At 46.3% G+C, this 26,601-nt stretch overlaps 1 protein-coding gene across 3 annotated transcripts; it reads right to left on the reverse strand.

Moving 5' to 3' along the window:
* Positions 1-1,405: 1,405 nt before the first annotated feature.
* On the reverse strand, positions 1,406-22,781 carry LOC133912758 (mechanosensitive ion channel protein 2, chloroplastic). 3 transcript variants are annotated; one of them, XM_062355647.1, is made up of 14 exons: positions 22,526-22,781; positions 21,001-21,159; positions 20,864-20,923; positions 19,587-19,744; positions 18,733-18,853; positions 18,541-18,635; positions 18,182-18,295; positions 17,230-17,290; positions 16,839-16,988; positions 16,663-16,773; positions 16,236-16,403; positions 16,012-16,125; positions 15,129-15,185; positions 1,406-2,286 (listed from the first exon to the last, which is right to left on the reverse strand). In XM_062355647.1, exons 2-14 carry the CDS (start codon positions 21,076-21,078, stop codon positions 1,576-1,578), a joined length of 1,998 nt encoding a protein of 665 aa, XP_062211631.1. In that variant the 5' UTR covers positions 21,079-21,159; positions 22,526-22,781; the 3' UTR covers positions 1,406-1,575. The 3 variants fall into 3 exon arrangements, with proteins under 3 accessions (XP_062211631.1, XP_062211632.1, XP_062211633.1); XM_062355648.1 differs by having other exon boundaries at positions 21,001-21,176; XM_062355649.1 differs by lacking the exons at positions 20,864-20,923; positions 21,001-21,159.
* Between the last annotated feature and the right edge of the window lie 3,820 nt (positions 22,782-26,601).

A 26,601-nucleotide genomic window follows, 5' to 3' on the forward strand; every position in this document is an offset into this window, starting at 1 on the left:
TAGAAGTAGTGTTTATGTCCTGCAATTATATTAATTATCTCTGCACAAAATCTGCACAAAATTATTCAACCTGACAATGTTATGTTTCATGCTTTTCTATATAACGTTCCTCTACAATTTTGCATTTTTATTGCTGCATTTTATCACTTACACGCTCATTATTTGCCTTGAGGCCATTTTACTATTTTTGTTAATTATCTCACGTAGTTCAACACTATTGAGTTTCATACACCAACCAATTTACTCAAAAGATTAAGACGTTGATTAGGCAAAATGGACATTATACTTCAAAAAGTATAATCCAAGAATACGGCAAGCAAATCTCCAGTGCTTCAACAAAAAATAAATCCACAGCAAGATTGAAAGGTCTTCCTAAATTTCATTCCAAGATAGAAAGTTTGGACCTACATTTTGGAAGTCAGAAGACACCAAACCGAAAGTTGAGGTATGATCAATTTTGTCATAAATCTAGTTGGAAATTTTAAAAATTATTGATTGAAATTCAAATTTTCAATGTGAGGTGAAAATATTTAATTAGTTGAATGTTGAAAAATACCCCTTCGCAAAAAGTGAGAATGTTTAAAACTCGAGATGATGGTTTGAAAACTCCATTTGAATGTTTTAAAAACTGTAAACTAGTAGTTTTGAGAAGAGAGGTAGTGTAGTGGTGAGGCGAAACTATATGCTTTAATTTTTCACCACTCATCTGATTGTGGCATTTTGGGCAGGTGGGACAAGAAACATCTATCTGTAAATATTTGATCATCAGAGAACAAAGAATGCATGGAATGTAGTGGTGATAACCAGAGTCGAGATGACAGTTCGTGTGTTTCCCAGTGATTTTCTGCAGTCTGCAGAGAAACGGGTGAGCGTAGCTGCATACATGCAAAGTGTGCTTTGAAATATCGTGTTTGAATCGTTTATTTTCTCCTCTCTGGTTGGTATGCATTTTTCACACTTATGCACCAAGAGGGTCATGTGGAGTGGATATTTCAGAGCTACATTCATATTATTTTAGATAGCAAAGGGAGACCACCAAGCTAGGTGCAGTGTTGTCAATTGTGTAAAGTTATTGTGTTCCAAATGAGCCCTAACTTATCATGGCCCCAGGTCCCCTGAGCAGGCCGCATGCTGAGGTTAATTTGCCGACACTTGATGGTCCAAGCTGACAGACGAGCATCAAGCACACGCACGGCAGTTCAGCTCGCAGCAGATGACACCGCTAAAATCATTCAGAGCAAACAAGAAAATGTTTCCAGAGCGAGGAACTGCAGGAGCGGCAGCGGAGATGCATATGGAAGAACCGATTTAAAATCAGCTTTATCTGGATCACTCCAGCAATCAGCAGCTGCAGAATATGTACAAAATATTTGTAAGGATAGCCCTTGCAAGTTTTACAAGCCTATAGCAATATGAATGATATATTTGAACAGGTTGTGTTCCCTGAATGATCAGCAGCAGCGATTTACACCTTAAACATAGAACAAAGCTGTGTGACAGATTGCATTTGCACAAGCGCACAAAAAAGGTAGGCTTGGTGACAAATCTTTCATAAAAATTCAGTCTGAACTTGGATCACCTATCGATATTTCTCTGGTCAGCTTTCTCTTGACCTGAAAGTTTTGGGCTTTGACTCTTCTTATCCATAGGTGATGAAGCAGCCTCTACCGTGTCCTGCTCCGTCTCAGATAGTGATAGATAAGGGTTCATTCCTTCTTCAATAGGCAGCGTCCTCTTGGAGCCCTCAAGAGCTACGCCCAGAACAATGTTATCTTCAAAGGCAGGTCTAGATTCTTTCTTTGGGTTAGCAACCGACACTGAACCATCTCCTTGGCGCTCAGTGGTTTCAGGATCATGAGTCTTCCCTTTACCAGTCCTAGAAGTTGATGTAACGGGATCTGAAGACGGTGTTACTGGCACCACATTATCATTCTTACTGTTCTTCATCCGACCATCTTCAGGTACCATTTTTTTCTGTTCCTGCTTTTCAGAGTTGTTTAGACTAGCACTTTCAGGTGAAACTGCCTTGGTCTCTACCGAACCACTTGTCTTGACTTTCTGCTCCTCATGTGATGACACCGGTCGAGGCTTGGACTTGTCATCACTGATTCTTGCAGACGTATCAATCAGAAGTGGACGACCACGGACACGGCTATACATATCCTCTCCAAAAGGAATGTTATCAAAGTCTGCATTGCCATATGATTTCTGAACTGTTCGAATTTGGGTAGCAAGTCTTGCTTTGTGATGGCCAACTATTCTAAGAAGATCCAACATAACAGCTTCCTGTGTAATTTGGAACATCGAAATTATTTTTTAATATGGCATGACACATACAGTCTAAATTGTTCGAAATGCAACCTAAAATCCTGCTGAAATACTTAAATATAAATGCATGTCATGTGGAAATGGCATCCTAAGTTTCTCCAACGAAATTTTGTCTAGATAAAAAGAACTCTTGCATAGTTTACCCACAGAAAAGTCTCAAAGATATTCAAGCAAAACCTAGTACACTGTGTGTTGGGGGTCATTGTAAAGGACCCCCGACGGCTCCTTGGCTTAACCAGCCTTGTTTCTCGAAGCCTCGGCTTCCCGAAGCCCCAGTCTCTCAAAGCCTCGGTTTCCCGAAGCCCCGGTCTCTCAAAGCCTCGGTCTTCCGGAATCCTACCTCCCGAAGACTTCACCCCCCGGAGCCATGCCTCCTGAGGCCCCAATCTCCAGATGCTCGGGCCGGCTTCCCGGAGGTTACGGGATGAGTCATCAGGTTTCAGGAAAGATCTGCCAAAAGGGAAGCACCGGTCATACTTTGCTTGTAAGGAAGTGACCAGTATTAAATGCCTAGGCTGGTGGACGCCGCTATGACACCCCGGTATAATGGAGGCTATCCTGACACCTCTGACAGTGCAACGCCGAGCCGCAGTTGGCTATCGGCTCGCCCCCTTTAGGGTGCCGGCACCACAATAGTTACTACGGTGGATATTTATCTCCCAGGTAAGGTAGAAAGTAGTTATCTGGGATAAGGCCTATCAATTCGGTCGGATCCCAGATATTTGTACATTTTGATAACTTGTACGCTAAGCTACGCACGGCTCTATAAATAGGCGCCCTGGGGGCTAAACGGCAGAAAAACACAGAGGTGAAAACACACCAAGTCACGCTGTGATACTCCCCCAGATCGACCCATTTTTTCTACCATCAATACATTCATGGTGTTTCTTCCTCTTAAACTTCGTTTCCAAGCTTGAGTCTCCTCCTTAGAAGAAACTCTTACCGTACTTGCTGGGGCAAGACGAACTCTTGCTCCAACAGCGCGCCGTCCGTGAGGATTTCGAATGCAGAAGTGCTAAAAGAGATAGGATGCCACCCAAGAAGAAGACCACCAAGGCCTCGTCGACAGCGACCGACCGCCCAGTCATGCCTGCGCGGCAATCCAGTCGACTATACGCAGGCCCCCAGCCAAGGGAACGGGAACTTTACTACCACCGCCGACCCAACCATAACCACAACCGCGGGTGGCACCAAAGGGTTTTTTCTGCTCCACCCCGGAGACCCAACAGGAGCAAGGTAAGGCCCCCACTGCGCTCCTAGGGGCTGCGGCCATCGCTACTGTCGAAAACACCATTTCGCCCAAGCGGCAATCACGCTTGGCGGCACTCCTGTTCCAGATGGAGGAACTACAGATAGCCCTGCGGGTCGAATAGCAAGCTGCCCACACCTTCGCTGCCGCTCCCAGGACGACCGACGAGGTTACGACCCAAGCTCCACGAACCGACGAACCCTTCGGCGCAAGGACCCGGCCCGTTCGGTCTCTGGAGCCTCGGAGCCGATGTCGTGAGGACCCCCTACAAGACCACGCCTCCCCTGCGAGCCGACCTGCAGGCCACGCCCTTCCCAGAGGGTTTTCGGACCCCAAAGTTGCCCAAGTTTAAAGGCGATTCGAACCCTGCGAGTTCGTCCGATCCTACGCTCTACCATAGAGGCCAGCGGGGGCGGACCGGCCACCATGGCTAAATGCTTTCCCCTCGCCTTAGAAGGGGTGGTCGTACGCTGGTTCTGGACGTTGGACCCTGGCACTATTCACACCTGGTCCCAACTCCGAGACCTCTTCCGCAGCAACTTCCAGGGCACCTTCATTGAGCTAGTAACCTCCGGTAGCCTATTCACTATCAGGCAAGAGCCAGACGAAACCCTCCAGGACTACTTCCAAAGGTTCTCCCAGACCAAGGCCCAGATTAGGGGCATATCGAACTCTTCGGTCATCAACGCCGCGACCCAGGGCCTGGCCGAAGGCCCCCTATACGATCAGCTAAACCAACATCCAATATGCACGGTAGAAGTCCACATAAGCAAATTCGAGGAGTATGCGCGGACGGAGGAGGAAAAACTCCGCTGGAGGTGATCATAAGCCAGCGAGGCTTCCCGTGCCAATTCCGAGAGGCCGCACTCGCAGACCGAATTGTCACACGCCCCCGCTCCTCCAGCAAATAGGGGCTTCGAGGAGGCTCTTACCGCCGGGTCCCAAAGGGAGCGGCAGCGACAACGCCGAAACATCAGCAGTATCAGCCCGAGCCGCGGGGCTCCGAACCAAAGCCACCCCAGGGGACGCGGCCAGGGACGCTCCGGAGGCCTCCCGTAGCGAAGCCACGCTCCAAACCAGCATTCTGAGGAAGAGTCTTGGTGCACTCTACATGGCACAGGACGAGAACATAATACCAACAACTGTCGAACCCTCACCACCTTCCGAGAGTAGTACCTCGGGAGGTAGGCAACCTTCGCCTCAACTGATGGGGCCACCAAGGAGCGGTCTGAAGATCACAGGCCATCGGCCAACCAACAGGTCGACCATCTGGCCCTGCAAAATCCTCCGCAGCTGGCCCTACCTTCGCCACCCTAATCATCCCTAGACCAGTACAACGACGAAAGGGCGCAAGGAAAACAGATCGTCCTCGCCATAACCGGCGGAGGGAGCTCCGGTCGCACTTCGAAACGACGGCAATGAGACTACGCACACGGGGTACACCACATTGGAGCGACTAGCATCCATCGACAAGCCCACAACTGGGCCGACGCCCCCGTGAAGTTCACCGTCGACGACTTCGAAGGGGTAAAATTTCCCCACTCTAATGCCCTGGTCATCTCAGCCAGCATCGCCGAAGTTGAGGTCCGAAGAATACTGGTCGATGGAGGTAGCTCGACAGACCTCCTATTCGTGCATGCCTTCTACCAGCTCCGAATTCCACGAAGGCGGCTGTCACCAAGCAACAGACCCCTCTAAGGATACAATGGGGCCCCTCAATACCCTAGGCCAGATGGAACTCCCGATCATCTTCGACGAGGGCTCCGCATCACGATCCTAGGTCATCACCTTCAACGTCGTGGACGTACCGTAGGCCTACAATGCCATCCTGGGACGAGGAACTCTGAACAGATTCGGAGCTATACCCCATCACAATTACCTCTGCCTGAAAATGCCCAGACCCCAGGGGCTAATAACTGTCCACGGCAACCAAGACCTGGCTAGACGCATCGAGTATGGGCACCCTACTCCGCTCCCTAGTCGTCACATGCACACTATGACACAGGAGGACTCGGAGGACCCTCCGTCGACGCATCCCGGGCACCACTGCCCTCCAAGGCCACAACCGGAGGGGGGGGGCATAAAGCTGATCCCCATACACCAAGACCAATCTGACCGGACCTTCCAAATACGGGCGGACCTCACCACCGGGCAAGAAACCCAACTTCTAGCCGTCTTGCAGGGTAACCTCGACACCTTCACATTATCCCCGCAGGACCTCCCAGGAGTCGACCGCAGCATTATTGAGCACTCAGTTCAAGTTGACCCGAAGGCAAGGCCCATACCAGGGGCTTCGCAAGCTCTCTTTAGAGCGGGCAGAAGCCGCAAAGGAATAAGCCCAGAAGCTACTAAAAACCAGTGTTATCCGAGAGGTCATCCACTCCGATTGGCTCTCCAACACCGTTCTGGTCAAGAAACACAGCGAAAAATGGCATATGTGCATCGATTGCACAACATTGAAACAAGTATGCCCCCAGGATCCGTAGCCCTTCCTCGCATCGACCAGCTAGTGGATTCCACCGCCAGCTTCCTCGACGTCTACTTCGAGTACCACCAGGTGTGGATGGCAACAAAAGATGAGAGCAAGACCAGCTTCATTACCCCCTTCGGAGTGTACTGCTACGTCCGGATGCCCTTCGGTCTTCAGAATGCTGAGGCCACCTTCTCTCGCTTACTGCACAAGGTGTTGCAGCGGCAGTTAGGCCGCAACGTCGAGGCTTACGTAGACGATATCGTGGTAAAAAGCCAACTAGAAGCCAACCATGTTGCCAATCTGCAAGAAACGTTCAATAGCCTCCGGGCCGCTGGCGTGCAGCCGAACCCAGAGAAATGCGTATTTGGCGCTAGGGGTGGAAAGATGCTGGGATATCTCATCTCCCGAAGAGGCATCGAGGCCAATACGGGCAAAATTCGTGCCATCGCAGAAATGTCGCCTCCCACCAATCCGAAAGAAGTACAACGCCTGGCAGGCGACCCTCAGCTGCTTCCTAGCAAAATCTACTGAGCACAGCCTCCCCTTCTTCAAAATGCTGAGAGGCTCCAAACCATTTAGCTGGACACTGGGATACCAAGTGGCATTCGAGGCCCTAAAGGCACACCTTTCCCACATCGAAACACTTGCGATACCCCTCCCGAGCGAAGGACTACTCCTATACTTATCTGTCTCTACGTCTGCCATCAGCACCGCCCTAGTACGGGAGGAAAAGAGTAACGGTCGCTCCACTCAAAGGGCTATATACTACGTCTCGGAGGCCTTAGCCGGGGCCAAGACATACTACACCGAGCTCGAAAAAATAGTTTACACCCTGCTGATAGCCTCACACAAGCTTCGGCACTACTTCCTTGTCTACGACATCACTGTCCCAACCTTGTACCCACTTGGCGACATGTTTCGCAACCGGGAGGTGACGGGACACATCGGCAAGTGAGCGATAGAGTTAGCCCCCTTCGTGGTAAGGTTTGTGGCCCGCACCGCCATCAAACCCCAAATCCTGGCAAACTTCATCACAGAATTGACTCTAGCACCCACCGAACCCACCACTACACCCTCCCAAGACATTTGGACTATCTACACTGACGGAGCATACGGCTCCATGGGCGTCGGAGCTGGCGCGGTCCTCATCTCTCTCACAGGCCAGCAAGTCCAATATGCTGCTCGTCTGGATTTCAAGACGACCAACAATATAGCCGAATACGAGACCGACCTCTTAGGCCTCCGAAAGGCCTAAGCCTTGGGGCCAGCTAGAGTCATCATCAATACCGACTCTCAGATTGTCACCAATCACGTCAACAAGAGCTTTGAAGTTCAGCATCCGAACATAACAAGATACCTCGAGACCATTCACAAGGCCGAGGCATACTTCCGCGGCATATCAATACGAAGCATACCGCAGACAGACAACAGTCAGGCAAACGCCCTAACAAAGGCCGCAGCCACGGGCAAAGACCCACCGATAGGCATCTTCCTCGAGACCCTACACCAGCCGATCACTAGAGCTCTTGACGAAACGACCGCCACCATCCTCCCCATCGAAGCAACAGACTGGAGGGCTCCCCTCCTATCCTTCCTAAGAGGAACAGAAGAACCGAACGACCCGATTGCGCTCCGCCGCATCCAGCATCGCGCTAGGGGCTACCATCTCATAAATAGCGCCTTTTACAAATCAGGTATTTGCGCTCCCCTCCTTCACTACATTACTAAACAAGGAGCCAACCTCCTCCAGGAGATACACGAAGGCCTTTGTGGCAATCATCTGGCGCCTCGTGCCCTAGCCGGTACGGCACTCCGTCAAGGGCTCCATTGGCCTACGATCATGTCCGATGCAGAAGACCTCGTCCGCACCTGCCAAGGATGCCAATGGATGGAACGCCGAAGCCACCAACCCCTAACTCCCTTGCAACCAATCGCCCCCGTCTGACTCTGATTCTTTGGGGTATGGACCTCATCGGTCCATTCCCCTGTGACAAAGGCAACCTTCAGTACGCAATGGTGGCATTGGAGTACTTCTCCAAACGGGTCGAGGCCGAACCCCTCACGGCAATCACGTCAAAGAATGTCCAGAAATTCGTCTGGAAGAACATAATCTACCACTTCGACGTCCCACGACAGCTCACGGTGGACAACGGCACACAATTCGACTTTGGGCCTTTCAAACAATTCTGCGACGACCTCGGCATCGAATTATGCTTCGTAGCAGTTCGACACCCTCAATCCAATGGGGCCATCGAAAGGGCCAATAGCAACATCCTCTCCGGTCTAAATCACTGCCTTGTCGGCTTAGCTCGAGGGCTATAGGTCGAGGAACTTCCAAAGATTTTGTGGTCCCTCCGCACCACTGTCACGCGGGCCACCGGGTTCACACCCTTCCACCTCCTGTATGGAGACGCGACCATGACCCCTACCGAAGTCAAGGAGTGCTTGCTCAAGGTACAACTTCCACAAACTAACAGAGAAAGGGAGCTCTCCCTCGACCTCACCGAAGGCACGTGGCTCCATGCCATTCAGAATCTTGATCACTACATTAAGAAAACTAAGACCTGGTACAATTCAAAGGTTGCGCCGCGAAACTTCAAACCCGACGAACTAGTACTTCGACGTGCCCTAACTCCGAAAAAGCTACGCAACAAATGAGAAGGCCCATACCTGGTCCTCAAATCTAATAGGCCTGGTTCCTACCACCTGGCCGATACAGAAGGGACCCCCTCGAACACAGTTGGAATGCGGAGACCCTCCGCAACTACTATGTGTAAGGGGCCCTAGGCTTAGTCCCCTCCGAAGGTTAAAAAGAACTCCACACAAAACCCACGAAGACCTTCTGGCACCTTGAAGGCGTAAGTCTCCGTGTTGGACAAGCATTCCGTCCGTCATCTTTAAGGTCTCGCTAACCTACGTGGCGGATAGGCAAAGACCGCTCCAGCATCTTGAAGGCGTAAGTCTCTGTGCTGAATAGGCATTTCGTCCGCCATCTTTAAGGTCTCGCTAACCTACGTGACGGATAGGCAAAGACCGCTCTAGCAGCTTGAAGGCATAAGCCTCCGTGCTGGACAGGCATTCCGCCCGCCATCTTTAAGATCTAGCTAACCTATGTGGCAGATAGGCGAAGACCGCTCTAGCATCTTGAAGACCTATGTCTCCATGCTGGACAGGCATTCTGTCCGTCATCTTTTGAGCCTAGCAAACCTAAAATAGCAGATAGACAAAGACCAATCCGGCATCTTGAAGGTAGTGCCTTCATACCGGACAAGCATAACACCCTCCGTCATTTCTAAAGCCTGGCTGACCTAACATGGCGGATGGATAATCCCCCAGCACCGGTAAGACTAAAGTCTCCATACCAAAATCATCTGACCCTTCCGATATCTTGAAAACCTAAAACTCCGAGCTCCCCACTCACACCTACTGCAACGCAATGCCCCTTGAATCTCACACCCCATGGCCGCTAAGCAGCCGCAGGATGCGAAGGGACTAGGATAAGGGTCACAAGCGAAACGTCGATGCGATCAATCATAAAAAAAAGATGAGAGAAAGAAACAAAACAACAAATTAACACAACGCAAATTGTACATACATAACATACAAAGAGTTTTTGCATATAGCTAGTCGCTATATATCGAATCTATGCCGAACAAACTTGCTAGCCTGCTGCGCCTCCCTGTAACACTACGGGAAGACAAGGGTACCCAACCGCCACACCTCATGAGAACACCACGGGACCTGGAGAGTCGTCCCCGACAACTGCGCACAGAAGGCCGACACGAGCCCCCTCCGTGAAAAGAGCTACTGCCCAAAACGGAGATTCGGCCTCGGGAAGACGAAGGATCCGCCAGGAAAGGATACGAGTCGAAGGCCGAGAAGTCCAGCTCTTCCACCTCCTGCCCCTCCGGCGAGGCCTCCGCGGCCTGTACCTCCTCCATCTTCACCTCGTCCAGAATAGGCTCAAGAATTTCCGAAGGCACTCTTCCGTCAGAACCACGGGGAAGGACAAAGCGTTGTAGGAAACGTGAGCTGGCAACCTCACGGGCTGTTCAGGCTGCATACCAGTCGTCCCTTGCAACAAAATATACATCCAGAGCAGACACAAGGGGATCCTCCGACTTGACCAAGACATCGACGGCCACCTGTGGATCAATACGCCCCTCGGAATTGCAGGGCATAACAAAACGACTCCGCCGTCGAACGGACGGAATAGCCCCCGACGCTCCGGACACACTCGATCCCTCCCCAGAGGCACTATCCAAGATACGGACAAGGCCTCTTCTGGCCTCGGACCCCCATACCTATACACGCAGATCGGACTCCAATTAAACTCAAAGGCAAATATTCCAGAAACAACACAGGCAAACCACAAGAATATAACCGTTGTTCCATCAAATAAGAAAAAGACCATATACATGAAGTAGAAGGGTTAGTTAACAGTGCGCCCATAGGCCCCGGATGAAGGGCCGGACCTCCCAACGAAGAACCCGAGAGAAGGCCCCCGAGGCACCCGGAGTCCCCTGACCTACCATGTAGCACAACATCACGCTCCGACCATGCTTCGCCCATATGCTACGGCGGAAGCTCTCCAGGGCTGCGCGAATCTCCGCCGGAGGTTCCTCTTGCCGAAAACCCTCGACCAAGGAGTCCGGCACCTGCTGCTTCAGTACTTCGAGGGGACCAACCCCCGCTTGGTGCAGCAGGGTCAGCTGTAGCGCAACGGTCACACAGGCGCTGGACCTCGCATAGACCTCCGCGGCTCTAACCATGACCTTCGCAGCAGACTGAAGCAAGAAGAACGGCATAACTGACGCCTCCGAGTCGGAGGGCAATGACGGGCACCGAGCCCCAAGGCCGCTCAAAGCATCAGAAGTAATCCAGGCCACCTCCGACGCAAATACAGTTAACTGCTGGCACTCGGAAAGCAGTGCCCCCTCCGATACACGAGCCTCGTCCAGCTCTCACTGCACACGACCCATCGCCGCCCGAAGGGTGTCAACGTAACCTTCGACAGACACACGGGCTGCGTTGGCCGCATCGGTGAACTCCCTCGCCTCCCGGAGGTCTTCGGCAGCCTTCCGCGCCTCAACCTCCGCACGCTCGCGAAGCGCCATCTCCTTCTGAAGACGACCCTCCACAGACTCCGCCCACTTTCGAGCCTCTTCCAAGGCCTGGCGAAGGCCCTCAACCTCGTCACGGGCCACGACAAAGGCCTGGCGCCCCCCACCTCCCAGTGCCCTCGTCAAAATTACTTACTACAAGGCACAATAGAAGAAGGAAAATGACAGAATGAGCTACTCAGAATCAAACACTGGACCCGGCAAATCGTAACCAATACTGCTGACCTGAAGGGCCGCCGCTACCAACCGCGCCTCCAGTTCCTCCAAAGGACGTTGGACCAACGATCGCTCGACCTCTCCACTCCGAAGAAGAGACGAGGCCGCAACGAAGGCCCTTGACGCTTCTGGGCGCAGCACAAAGTCGTCCGGTGTCAAGACCCCGAGGCAAGGGCCCCCTCAACTGCTCCGAAGGGAGCCTTGGCGGAGGGCACGGTGTCTCCAGCACCAGCCGCCAAGGACAGGTCACCAACTGGCTTGGTGCTCCGCAGAAACGAAGCCACGTCCCCCAGGACGGCCTTCAGAGACCCCTCCGGAGGAGTCCCCGATCCCTGCTGGGTCTCCGGGTCCTTGGGGGGTTGGAGTCAAGGATGCATCCACCTCGAGGATCGCTAAAAAATGTCAAGGAAACACAAATCAAAATACAGGTGCATGACCAAAACAGGATATGGTTAACGAAGCAAAAGACGCCCCACCTAGTTCCTCCGAACCTCTTACAGGAGGGCCCGTAACATCCTCGACGTCCGAACCTCTTACGGGAGAGCCTGTAACATCCTCGACGTCCGAACCGACGATACCAAAATCAGTCCACGAAGGCCACGCCTCTCTGCCGGCTCTGGCCATGACCCGCAATATCCGGGGAGACCTGGCCCTTCCCCCTGTCATCACCGCCAAACTAGCCCTCGCCTCCGAACTGGTCGCTCACGCTCCCAACTCGCCTCAGACGCTTCTTACGAACCAGGGGCACCTCTGACGACTCGGCCGTTGAACCGGTATGCGAGCCTCCGGAGATAGAAGGCCGCTGGGCCTGGATTGTCGTCGCACGAATTGGGGGGGGGGGTGCTGCACGCGCTCGTTTTCCAGCGGCCTTAGGCTCTGGAGGATCCCGCCATACCGGAGCCCCCACTCTGAGATGAAAACAGACACGGTTGTATCGCTCCCAGCTCCGTGCTAGGGCCACCCGCCGCTCCCGCTCCATGTAAGTAGGGGGGCCTAGGATCACCTCCGCGATCTCCGCCGCGTGCTCCAGCGAGTGGCAGCTCTTTGGAAGAAAAAGACGGCTCACATTGGCATGTCAAAAACCAAACTACAAGGGAAACTCACCAGCACTGACGGACGGATCAAAGTACACCTTCGGCCACTCTTCCGCACTTTGCTCAAAAATACAGTTCTAACCCATCTGAAGGGGCCGAATGTGCAACATGGTGAACTCCTCCACGAGTTAACGCATGCTCATCTTTTCGGCCACCATCCGGAGAAGGGCCAGCCGTGAGGCAAACTGATCGTCCATTATCTCCGTCTTCGGCTTCGGAACATACGCAATATCCCGGTTTGTGGAGCAAAGGGGCGATGAAAGGCCGACATTGTAATAGAACCACCGCTGCAACCAGCTGGTATACCACCGACCATTAATAGCCTTCGCCGGGGAGGCATCGCGATACTGCGGCTATATCTGGAAGTTGACGCTACCGAAGCTGAGGGGCCTCTTCGTCCCCTCAACCTTGATCAGCTTCGGTTGGCAGCTGGCAAAGTGGAGGGCTGCGAAGAAATCCGCCCTCCCTTCACACCCCTCCGCCCGCATGACCCACTCGAAGGTGGCCAGGCGGGCAATGGCGTTGGCGTGAAGATGCGAAAGCTCCACGTAGAAGTGGCGAAGCACCTCCTGGAGCAGCGGCACCGAGGGAAAACCCAGGCCCGCCTTGAAGAAGACCTCAAACACCATAACCTCATGGGCCAGAGGCTTCGAGACCTCCTCGTCTAACAGATGCCGAGCGACGGCTCTGGAGGGAATCTTCCCCTCCCTGACCATCCGGTCGAGCTCCTCGTCATCGATGACAGACGCCCCCAGCACAGTGGTTTGCTGGGGGTGACTTTTGCTGGCACGCCGGAGCTCCACCCCTGGCGACGGCCCCATCAACGACGGGAAAACCGATGCCACCTGAGGGTCCCCCACCGCGGCTGCTCCGGCGATCTCACTCACGGCCCGAATTCCAGCCCCACCCAGGGTGCTCGAGCCAGCCATACGAACCACAGGAGGATGGCAAAAGGCGTTGGATTACAAGAGAGGAAGAGCAGGGATCAAAGGATGACTCGTGCAAAGCAAAAGACGCTTAAGATAAAAAGCAGATGAGAACGAGGAGTTGACGAAAGGGTCGCTCTAGGTAATCCCCCTCCTAAAAATAAGGAGCAACTTGCCCCCCCCCAGGCGGCGGGCGCATACCCAGTCCTTTCGCCTGCCAGGCCAGATCATGGGGGAGCGGAACCGACCCCGATGACCCCCCAACGAAAGACGCCACGCGTCCCACGTCCGCCTGATAGGGCGGGATCGCGCCTTTCCCCAGAGCACATTCAATGCCACATGTCGCCGACGTCATCCAGCGTATCGTTCCGATCACTCGAGTCAAACCTTCCAAGATAAGCCAAGCAATACTTGGGACCACGAGCCATCAACCACAAGCCAAGGACCGCCGGAGGCCCTGCTCCGAAGGAATCGCGAGCTCGATCGCTCCGCTGGCCGCCCTCACGAGGGGCTACTGTTGGGGGTCGTTGTTAAGGACCCCTGACGGCCCTTTGGCTTAACCAGCCCGGCCTCCCGAAGGCTCAGCCTCCCAAAGGCTCGGTCTCCCGAAGCCTCGGCCTTCTGGAGTCCTACCTCCCGGAGACTTCACCCCCTGGAGCCATGCCTCATGAGACTCCCATCTCCAGCTGCTCGGGCCGGCTTCCTGGAGGCTGCGTGGTGAGTCATCAGACCTCAGAAAAGATCTGCCAGAAAAGGAGCACCGGTCATACTTTGCCTGCAATAAAGTGACCAGCATTAAATGCCTAGACTGGTGGACGACGCTCTGACACTCCGGTATAATGGAGGCTATCCTGACACCCCTGACAGTACAGCGCTAGGCCGCAGTTAGCAACCGGCTCGCCCCATTACGAGGCAAGCATCACGATAGTTACTACGGTGGATATTTATCTCCCAGGTAAAATAGAAAGTAGTTATCCGGAATAACGCCCAACAATTTGGTCGGATCCCAGATATTTGTACATTGTGATAACTTGTACGCCAAGCTACGCACGGCCCTATAAATAGGCGTCCTGGGGGCTAGACGGTAGAAGGACACAAAGGTGAAAAAACACCAAGTCACGTTGTGATACTCCCCCCAGATCGACTCATTTTCTCACCATCAATACATTCGTGGTGTTCCTTCCTCTTAAACTTCGTCTCCAAACTTGAGTCTCCTCCTTAGAAAAAACTCTCGCCATACTTGCTAGGACAAGACGAACTCTTGCTCCAACATTGTGCATGTAGAAATTCAAGGCTCAAGACTTTAAACACTAGGACATGCCATTTAGTAGCCATACAGTTTATGCCCAATTCATTTATGATTTCTTTCTTTGCAAGTTCTATGGTTGGATTTGCTTAGCTTTTTATGTCATATGGCAACTGCACAGACCAACAGCACCATAATGGAAACTCTCCATACTGAAATACTTAATTGTGAAAAAGCTCCAACATGGTGACACTCAATGGGTGAAACCATGAAAGTGTCATACTCCAGTACGTGGTGTACAACGTGGACTACCGACCAGAATAGTTATTTGTGGTGGACACTACAAGCTAGAAAACAATATTCATAAGTGACAGAACATATACATTTCAGCAGACACCATAAGCATATGCCTACACAATATGTACCTAGGCTTTCTAGCAAGACGAATATGTTGCAATAGATAGACAAATTACCTGGACATTGAGATACTCCTCAAAATGCGATGTCTTTACAAAACAGGATATGTAAATCTACAAGAAACACGGCAAAAGTGATGTGAATCCTAACTGTTAGGAGTTAGTGACCGATATGAAATTCAAAGCAATAGAATGGAAGATGGTGTAGTATTCTAAGAATGTATACAAATAGATAAATATGCATGAAACTAGAATATTGACACCAGTTGTATGCAAACAAGAGGATAGTTAATGGGAAAAAGGGAAACCGAAAATTACCAACCAGTACATGGTTTTTACTGCCAGCACCCATTTTTCATAAAGCAAGCCAATATCAGAACATAAGTTCATGCTAAAATTTTGACAATGAAAAATATTCTCTGAAACAAGCTAAGGACTTGTTTGGCCAGGGAGGATTTGGATCCAAATCCTTGGGATTTATTTTTTAACTTGCACGAAATACTAAAAATTCCTAGAGCAATCCCCCTATCAAAACATCCCCTAAAAGAAAATAAGACCAGCCTATCATCATGTGGTTATGGACAGTTCTTAACCAATTTGGTAGATACCTGAAACTTAGCACTGATATCACCTCGAGACCAGATACCTATAGCCAGCTGGAAACTAGCATCCAGTCCAGCACAAGTTCTAAAGGGACAGACACAATGAAATGGCTCAAAGCCCTAGGATATTTTGCACAGCTAAGGCAAGCATAATTAGGTAACGCAAACAGCAAAGAGGCCAAACATAACAATAAAGGAGAGGGAGGTCTTTGGCAGACAGCCCAATAAGGCTCTGCCTAACAAAAATGTGCCAATACCAACCACATAGTTTTTGTTAAAGACTGATTGTGCAACCATAATTCAACCAAAAGATGGAATTACTGAATGTAAGGAATTACCATGAGTGCTTGATTTTTCGGATCAATTTTCTCAAAAAATACTCTCCTATGCAGCTTCTGTTGTTCTATATGAGGATTTTTTGCCAACACTTTCCTCATGTCTGCAACAATTATCTGCCAAAGAAAAACAGAGAAGCATGGCTAAGATAGGGCCTTAATATGCTGGAAAAAGGTTGAAGAGCGAGAGATATGTAATGTGTTAAGTAATTCAAAGTGGTTCATACCCCAATTTTTCCAGCATCCATGTGGCTTATAGCAAGATAGGTCTTAATACGCCAATGGGTCCTCTGAGTGTTATTCCTTAGTATAGACACAGTAAATTTATGGTTAGGAATGTATATGGCTTCTCGATCATCACCTCTAATGATTGTTGGTGACCACCAACCAACATGCTGAAAATCAAATCAGTTTAAGTTAGTGAAATAATTAAATGAAACATTGATCAGATCTTTTATGGGGCCACGACAAATATTAGTAAATATAAATAAAATGTTGAATAATGGTGCAAATGGTATCATAACTAGATGGTCATAGTATTAGCCCATAAAATGCAAGAAACAGAACATCATATTTGCTCTAAATGACAGATTGAAACTTTTTTTTTAAAAAAAAAACAATAGATTGTAACTTATAAAGCATCCAAATACTGACCTCAACAATACCAGAGAATTCAACACCATCTATCTTTGCATTGATCCATTCATTGACTACAAATGGGCGTGTTGCATTGATCATTACACTCGAGAGGAAGTTAGTGAAAATCTGCAATGAATTATGATAGCGATTAGCACTGTAAAATAATCCTATCAAAAACAGTTTTGTAGTACCTCACGACCAGCAAGAGTAAGCAATACTGTCCCAAAACCTCCAGCAGTTATCCACTTCTGGGTATTGAAACCCAGCAACTCCATAAAGAGAGAAACAGCAGCAATCCAAATACCAGTATAAAGAGCTTTCATGGTAAAATCAAATCCCATCTGCGAGAAACAAAATTGAATAAGTAATACCACAGCATGGAACTAAAATCGAGAAAAATATCTTAACTTTAGTACTTATTTCTATATTTAGTAAGCTTAAATATCAAATTTAGTTTCAGTTCACTAAGAAATATAATAACAAATAGAGAGTTTAATATAGCAAGCAGACAAAAAAATACAGTTCAAGGAACTATGGTAGCTACCAACATAATATTTACTTGTTAAGATATAAGGATCTCACATTTCTTGTATCATTGGGGTTACGCATGTCCACGAGAAATTTCTGTACCTGATGAATCAAGCTAAAAAGAAGATAAATTATGTTAGTATTAAAAAACAAAGAAAAGTGAACACAAAAGAAACTAACTCAACCATAAAAAAACAACATAGAATATACAGACACCTTTGAGATCATGCAAATCAAAGTGGCAATCACCAATCAGTAATGATGTTCTGCACCTCTTTCCATTGCACTACAGGAAATACCATTATAGACTAAATAATATTTCAGTTACTTGATTCCATCTAGGCACTCCAGCGGATGTTCAGTAAAGCAAAGGAAATAATCCCAAAGGATCATATCCTTGCTCAACAATGTTGAAATGATATCTTACACAGATATCACAATGTGCTTGATTATGATTTCCACACAAACATGGAACTCACATATACCAGCATACCAGCAAATTTCATTTCTGAATACTTCTTGTATGCTTCTATCAAGTAGTTCAACGATATGCTTCCAATACACTCCTTATCTGTTCGTATAGCACCAATTGGAGATAATCTTCACTTATTCCCATCAAATAGTTCAATAAATTTGACATGTCTGTACCAGTAACCGTCCATTTTTTTTTTACATATACACACTTTTCTGTCAATATCTTTCAAACAAATATTGCATATAGCCATGAGTTTGTCATATTGTACCAGTATAATGCATTGTCATTCATGCTACGTAGTCAGAAAGTCATTTGTACATGCAGATGAGATAGACAAAACACCATGGCCTAAATTGTAGTCTCTGGCATGTGCTTTTGCAGTTGACTCAGCTAACTTGACTACATAAACTATCTAGAAACGTTGTTGTAAACTTTGTTATTTCCTGAATGTAACTTGCATGAGCATGATTGACTCAATAAAGGTGCAACTCACAAACAACTGAAGTTTTTCTTAGGAAGTAGCATGTGCACCTTGTGAGAATATATGCAACAGCCAGGACAGTTGATAATGATCTCACAAAAGTTATCAGGCGCGTTTTTACAGCTTGGCTTGCTGCTGAAGGCAACACAACTGGATCCAAACCCCTGTAAGACATTGCATGAACAAAGAAAAAGATAAATTACAGAAAACAAAACTAAGCAAAAGATCTAAAAGCCCATTTGGAACATGGGAATTTTGCAGGAATTATAGGTAGTGCAATTCCTACAAGAAACTGGTACTGGAAGAATTCCCACCTTACAAACAGGATGTAAGCATTATGACGATGCAATATCAAGTGGATAGAATTGCCAGTGCAAGAAAACATCATTATAATCTGGTGTAGCTATACCTGCAGATAAGTGTTGCTCCTGTCCAGAGAAGTAGAGGTTGAAGGTAGGATGTAGAAATTAAGTACGTAGGGCTCTTCTTCCAGTTGCCTCCATGCTGCAGGGTCCATTATGAAAGGTTCCCGTATTTTTAGCAAGTCATGTATACGATCTCATGAAAATGAAAAATGTGGTAGCATGTAACAGAACCATACATCAAAACGGTTTCTAATATCCCGCACTAGTGGCAAAAACCCCCATAGTGTAAACATGATAATTCCGATTGCAGGGACCACAAGTGAAGTAGCAGGATTTGCAAGTAAAGTGTCACATGACCTGTCAAGGCAAAAAAGCAATTCTTAAAAGAATATGGATACATGCAGATGCAATTTTAAAAAATAACAATTTTTCAAGTAAAAATATTGCAAATGTTTTACATCTCTCAATTTTTTATTTTTTTATAAAGTAAAACGCACTTCTCCAGAAGTGGGTAGTGGGTACACTGGTCCTGGTGCCATGGGCAGATTAGCATTTCTCTCATTAAAAGAGAATTCATGCGCAAACCTACTTAATAAGCATATAGAGCGTCATAGTAATAACATCAAGAAAGAATAGGTCAGGAGCAAATAAAAGTCAATTAAAACTGGCTAAGGAATGGAGCCAGCGCAAAAGTATAATCAATAAAAATACCATACTATATAGGCGCCATCATATGCCAAAGCATCAAATTAATGCCATCGCAATTTTATTGTCTGAATCTCAACATTCGCAACAAGAGATACAGGTAATCACCCTATTGAATGCATATTTTTTTTATGCTCACTTACCCAGATACTGGAATATACCAAATTACACACCTGTGGTACTACATACTCTTGATAATTATTCTCAGGTGTCCTGTTTAACAAATATTTACTACAAAATGTCATTTTACAGTCACGCAAAAATGGAAAGATCCATATTACTGTTTGGCTGTTTGATCAATACCCAGTCACTGTAATCATGGACGTTGAAAACTATCTAAGCATTCACAAACTTCATAAGTAAAGAATGGTACAAGGGGAACTACCTAGTTAGTGCTAAAGATGTGCTCTTGATAAGAGGAATTTCCTGCAAAGAAACTGGCAAGGCAAAGGATCTAAAGCCCCAAGCTCTATATCTGTGAGGCGTATAAAGCATGGGCCTGTAGGTACTCTCCACTACATTATGTCCCCAACAATCTTGCCTCTGCAAAGTAAACAAGAGTTATTCTGTAGGATCTACAATAATGGGTTAAAACCAGTGTGCTTTTTAACTACTGTACTGGAACAAATTTAGAGAATAAGAAAAACTATAGTACCATATAATAACAAAGCCATGGAACTGTGATCATGGAACAAATTGCAACACTCAGGTTTTAGAGGATGAAAGTAGAAACAGAAAGGCTGTAGATTACACATTACATTCTGAGGGATAGAAGTATGTTAAGTATTCAGTTCTATGGATAGCTCTTTCATTCTTATATGTATGTTTTATGGTTTCAGTCTCCAAGGCACACATTTGATAATAATATTTATTCCAAGATGTTGATAAACTATGGATATCAAGCAGTAGTTTTTGGAATGAATGTAAAAGTGTCATTTTCATATGGTTAACAAATATTTACTCCCTACTCCCCAAAAGTTCAATGGAGAGCTGTAGGACAGTATGATTTAATAAGGAACATAGTTGCTTAGTTAAACCTATTGTTCAAAAGGCATCTAAATAAACTTAGTCCTCAAAATATCTTTACAATCAAACGCAGCAACATAATGTTTAACCCTATTTCCTAGTGAGTATGACTAATGCTTTGTGACACAGTGTGTGGCTGTGTGATCAATCGCAGCAACATAATGTTTAACCCTATTTCCTAGTGAGATTGCGACACAGTGTGTGGCTGTGTGCTCTACATAACTCAAACCAAATACACTCAAATCCTCATTCTTTCTGGTTAGAATATGTGTCAATGAGGTCTGGACATACGCAGAGTTGATTGTTACAGCTATCTGAGAGAAACAGACAGTAATGGTTAATTACTTAATTATTTCTGCCAAACATCTGTACAGCCTTCTTTTGGAAGAACCATTTGCTCCAGTTAAATTAACTCTACTAAATTACACAGAGAATATTTTAATAAGCACAACAAGGGAAGGTTGTTTCAGATTTTGCAAACAGTACAAAATGAAAAAAGAATAACAAACAGCTGATGGCCTTCTGATAGATCATGATAAAGAAGCATCACTAATCATTACACCCCTTGTAAAATTAGTATTACAATGAATGAACTGTGCGGTTAGCTTAGCAAGACTGGAAAGAAAGAAACCATACATCAGCAACTGAAGGAAACGAAGTGGATGACAAGGGGAGAGAACTCCTCATCTCAGGGCTCTGAGTAAAAAAGAGATTGATGAAACGTTAACAAAAAGAGACAACAACTTACAAGAGAAGAAGGGAGCAATATGTACCCTAAATTTGTTCCTTTGGCTAAATATGTCAGTTGCAGTCACTCTTTGGAACAGCTGAGATGTCAATCCAACCGCCATCTCAAATGGAATGAAAATTCACATCAACTGAACACAGTCTTCTATCAGTCCCTGAGGGGTCATATTTGCAAGTTTACACCCCTGAAACACAAAAACAACTAGAATGGCTGATTTTTCAACTGTTAATTATGTGTAGATCAACAACTTCAGCTGCTATTTATGATCTTCTAAAGATTATACAGTATTTGGTTCCGCTCACAGAGATAGAGCATCAGCAACACAGTGGCTATGGCGGAGGGCAAGCGGAAGACAACGTGTTGGAGTGCAAGTTCTCGGTACCTTGCCAAGAACAGAGCTGGCACATTTTGACTCCAACATGGAATACTTCTTTCTTTTTCAGTTTGCCTCCTTGAGTCATTCATTCCCATATGTTTTACACACAAGAGAAAGAAACATTGGAAGTTTAATGACTGTATATTGTAAGAGTTATGTTAAGTTTCTCCAGTCCCCGATACAGTTACTTTTTAACATTTCTGTATACTTTTTGTGTTTGGCAGAAAAACAGACAGCATACAAGATTATAGTGCACTATAAAAAAATTCTCGTTACATTGCTACAAACAGGCTGGACGTGTATCGTTGGTTGATAATTCATTTTTGTCTGTGCTATATTCCCACATTATGATATCACTGTTTTGATATGATATCTGGTTAAATATTCATTACCATATCGTGTTTGACCAATATTGCTCCCTATTTGTACCGACCAGTGCCCTACCCAACCAATGAAGAGAGCCCAGCTGAGCTCCAAGACCAACTTGGCTCAAGCCTAGAACTAGCACTATGCAAAATCAACTCAACCATTCCATGCACAACCCAAAAAAGCAATTACATTGATGTCATGTTAGGAATAACTTATTGATTCAATGTTATCACAAATAAGATGATGTATTTCCATAGCGGAGATCATTCAACAAACAACTTTAAAGAAGTATGTGTATCATGAAAAACAAATGAAAACCTGCAGCTTGCTTCCGAAACTATTAAGGGACTAAGTACTCACTATATTACAATTATAGAGCAAAGACAGAAGTTGGAATTAGAACTGTCATCCTTTTAATTTGGTGGCAATAGGTAGTCTTAGCCTGTTGGGAATTAGAACTGCAGGTCCTCAGGTATGATAATCCCAAGAAACAGTTAATACCATGGCAATGTGGGGAGAAATACATATAAGTAATTTGGGTGTGTTTGCTTTTACAGCCCTAACTTATCCTGTCATACCTTTGTTAACGCTGCCTTAGTTATTTTGGCTAATGTTGTTACTGGTCTTTCCCATAGAATTTGCCCATTCCCAACAGAACCTATCCGAATTTTTGGCCAAATCTAGGGATAACAAATACTAAACAAAATTATGTCGCCGCATGCACGCTGACTAGCGAAACTTTGGTTGGCGAGCCAAAACAAGGCACAAAAAAGTGCCAAGAAAAATCGGAAGGGGACAGCCTTACCTGGGCTGGGCACCGGCGGCGGGACAACGGCGCCGGCTCGGGATGGGCGGATGTTAGCGCTGCCTGGAGCCCCGGCACGGGGCACGAGCTTGCCAGGAATCGGTGAGATTTGGGGGATAGGAACTGGTTTCTCCAGCAGAATCAAAGGAGGGGAGGGAGGGGAATAGGAATCAGGAGGAAGGGGAAGATAACGCCCTCCGCGCGCGGCGACACAGGGACGGAGGGCGAGAGCGACGGGTGGAAGGGCGAAGCCACGCACGTGGTGCTTTATCGGCCGCGCGAGTTTTTCTTTCTCCGCTTTTTTCCCTGCTGTTCTTCGTTGACTAGGTTTTTTCTTTTTTTTCTAATTATAAGATCCATATATATGTACACGCGCACACACTACTAAAGCACGATATATTCAGACTCCTTGGAGTCACGAGTCACGAGTGGAGCTATAGAGTAATCTAAATACGTCCAGGACTATCCTATAATTTTGACTTTTTTTTAAGTACTACACATTTCCCAATAGCCTAGCCCGATCGGAAAAAAAAGGGCCTCAGCTTAAGCTCAGCAGACTGCAGACGCGAGACAGCACGCATGCACTTTGATGAGAGTAGAGGTAATTTTTGAGCATTTGTTGCTGAAAAATAGCCTGTAAGTATGTGCTTTTCATATTGTTCAGATGAGATATGTACTATTGCCAACCTAATCTGAAAAATCTTGCAGAAACATTTGATATATACAGATAATGTAATGTAATAACCAAATGTTTCAATTATTGTCCTGATACCGTCCTTGTTTGCATTTGGATAGCTTAGTACGTTTCTCCTGTAGGCTGCACATTTGTATGCTACAATATAAGGAAAAACAGACTGGAGCACTAGTTTGTTACACTAAGTTTTTTACACTCCAGCTGAACTTCTATTGGCACTCCAGATGAACTTCTTTTAGCACTCCAACTATTATACGTGGGACCAAACTTGAGAAATCAGTTTGTAGCAAGTGTTGTTGTCTCAATGCATGCAGCATGTAGCTATTATGATTATAATTGTTGACCAAAACAAAATGAAGCCTTCCAACAATTTGATGGATCAACGAACTCAAGTCCTAACTTAGTTTTACTTGTGAATTTTAAATGTAGAATTGTGAAGACATGAAGAGAAATATGAACATTGTATCACTTCTCCGGTAACATGAAGTAACATGAAGCAAAGACAAAAAAATAAAGACAAAGCCTAAAGTAGAGTTCTAAAGTAAGTATTATAATCTTATATCTATATAAGATTTTATTTTATATTTGGACTATTTATATTGTAGTTTTCGTAAATTTCAAAATTATTTGTTGAATTTACAATGTTTAGAATTTTTAATAATTTATATTATACTTTTAGAAATTTTTGTACTTATATATTGGATTCAAAAAATTTTACTAGGCACACCCAGCGATTAAATCCTGGCTCCACCACTGCCGCGAGTGCGCACCTATCCCACATATACAAATAAAACCGTTGAAGGTACTCGCATTTATGTAAATCGTGAGTATAAGAATTTGAACCATGGTGGATAAAGTTGTACCATTTCTTTTGTTAAGTAATGTTACCTTGGCACGATGTGCCAGTGATTGTATTTCCTTTTTTTCTTTCTCATCATTTTGTAAATTGAGAAATGTAATTATTGCATGCACGCAGCGCACGCCGGGCAGAAAGATCAAGGGCCTGTCTTGGCTTTACCAAAGCCTAGAACACAAGAGCTGGGCTTCGCATTGTTGATCGGACCACAGCCAATGTCTAATTTGCTACCCTTCATTTGAAACCAGTAACACCTTATTATGAAGTGTAAACAGCATGACGTTAGATGCATGACTAACATGTTACGCTACTTTAAGCTTTTGCATAAATGTTTCCCCTCTATAGATTATCAAACAAGCACAACGCAATAAACTTATGAAAGTCGGATGAGCTAAACTATACTTAAGGCCCTATTTGGAAATAGGGTTTTAGATTCAAAACCCTAGGATTGAAGACAAACTCAAACTAAATCCTAAAATTTAGGAGACCATTCCATATTTTTCCAAATAGACCCTTAGGTGCTTCTTAAGCCCCCTCTTCACCATCTCTAGTGAGTATATATTCCCCCTCTTCACCATCTCTGGTAGCTTTTAAGGTTAGGATTTGGAAAGGGGTTTCTCCAGCAAGCTCTTTAGAGTTCAAGGATGAGGCTAGGGCTTGGGGTTCACCATGACCCTCCCCCTGCACGGCTTATAAGGGTGGTCGAGGAGGCCATCCAACCTAATAGTGGCAGCGAACGGTGGGTGAGGTAGTGAGGCGTAGGGTACCACCGGTCACGGCAGTGGAGAACTGGCTATGTGCAGGTTGGCTGTGGGGATGACTCAATGACGGTTCATCAGAGAGGGTTAGAGTGGTGGCGAGAAGGTGATTGCGGATTTGCATGGTGGGAGCTACCGAAGATAGGAAAAGGAGGGTGGTGTGAGAAATGGTGACGTCATAATAGGAGGTGAATTAGGACACTTAGATACCTAAATCAAAATAGCTCTAAAAATTTCACAAGATAAATCTATCTCAATTTCTATCTAAATGTGCTCTAGGTTTATCTAGTATGTCTACTCTACCGCTTAAGAGGATTGCAACATACTCTAGCAAGGTAAATTGCAAGTATGTAAATGCGGAAACGTAAATAAGGTAGAGAGACAAACTCCGCACAAATGATTTTTATCCCATAGTATTGATGATATGAATACCACCCTTAGTCCATATTGGAGTTCCACCAAGGATATACTTCCGGTCGGCACCCTGTCATGACTCTTGAGCTACCAAGTCACTAAGGCAAGGCATGCAGGATGAGCCATCAAGCCACCAAGGTAAGGTCTCACAACTAGCCCCTCTTCCGGTCATTTGCCACTGTGATCACTTTAAAGCTTGAGCCACCAAGGCAAAAGTCTTCGCGTCCACGTGCACATGTCTTGCCGCCGCTCCACACCAAGTCGGAGTGTCAACAAGCTTGAGCCACCAAAGCCCAAGATGTCGGCGAGTCACTAAGACTCTAAGTTGCCAGCATACCTCTCGGTGCAAGCTAGGATCACTCCTTGATCCCTTCTTCAAGCTGCAGCACCTAGCTACAACTCACTCTAGCCCTATAAACACTAAACACTATCTAATCTTATGCTTAATCGCCTTAGATGATCACTTTAAGCACTTTGGTGGCTTGAATGTTTTCTCGAGTGTGTATGAGCTTCCTCTAGACTCCAACCGTATGTCACACCTCCAAATGAATGAGTTGAGTGTATTTATAGACTCAAACCCGCCAACTAGCTATTTTCCCAATAGCTCAGAAAAGTTATTAACACTGAATGATCCGGTGAGAATAGTAGTATGAACACCAGATTAACTGGTGAGTACAACCTTAGAAACTAGCCGTTGAAACTCCCCTCAATGTCTCTATTAACACCGAACACTCCGGTGTACCTTCAAATTCATTACCGGACCTTCCTATAATACCCTAATTTTCATTTATTGCCAATTTATAAATTTGCTAGAATTTATTTTGAGCTTAAACAATTTTAAAAGGTTACATGCTATTTTATAAAAAGGGATCTAATTTGACATAGGAAATATTTGTATATTTTGCATTCATGCTGTTTTTAAGTGGAGCCAAGCAAGTTTTGAAGAGTTGAAGAAGAAATTGACTACAACCTCAGTGCTAGTTCTACCAGACATCAGCAAGAACTTCGATATCTACTGTAATGCTTCACGACAAGGACTTGGATGTGTTCTCATGCAAGAAAGCCAAGTCGTAGCCTATACGTCAAGGCAGTTAAGAAAGCATGAGGAGCACTATCCTAAGTATGACCTGGAGTTAGCAGCTGTGGTTCATGTATTGAAGATTTGGAGACACTATCTCATTGGAAAACGGTGTCAGATATATACGGATCACAAGAGTTTAAAATATATCTTCACCCAACCGAATTTAAACCTTCGTCGGCGCAGATGGCTAGAGTTAATCAAGGACTATGATGTGGGGATTCACTACCATCCAGGAAGGGCTAATATAGTAGCCGATACTTTGAGCTGGAAGAG

Source organism: Phragmites australis, chromosome 3 (genome assembly GCF_958298935.1).
Source record: "Phragmites australis chromosome 3, lpPhrAust1.1, whole genome shotgun sequence".
NCBI classification, from domain to species: domain Eukaryota; kingdom Viridiplantae; phylum Streptophyta; class Magnoliopsida; order Poales; family Poaceae; genus Phragmites; species Phragmites australis.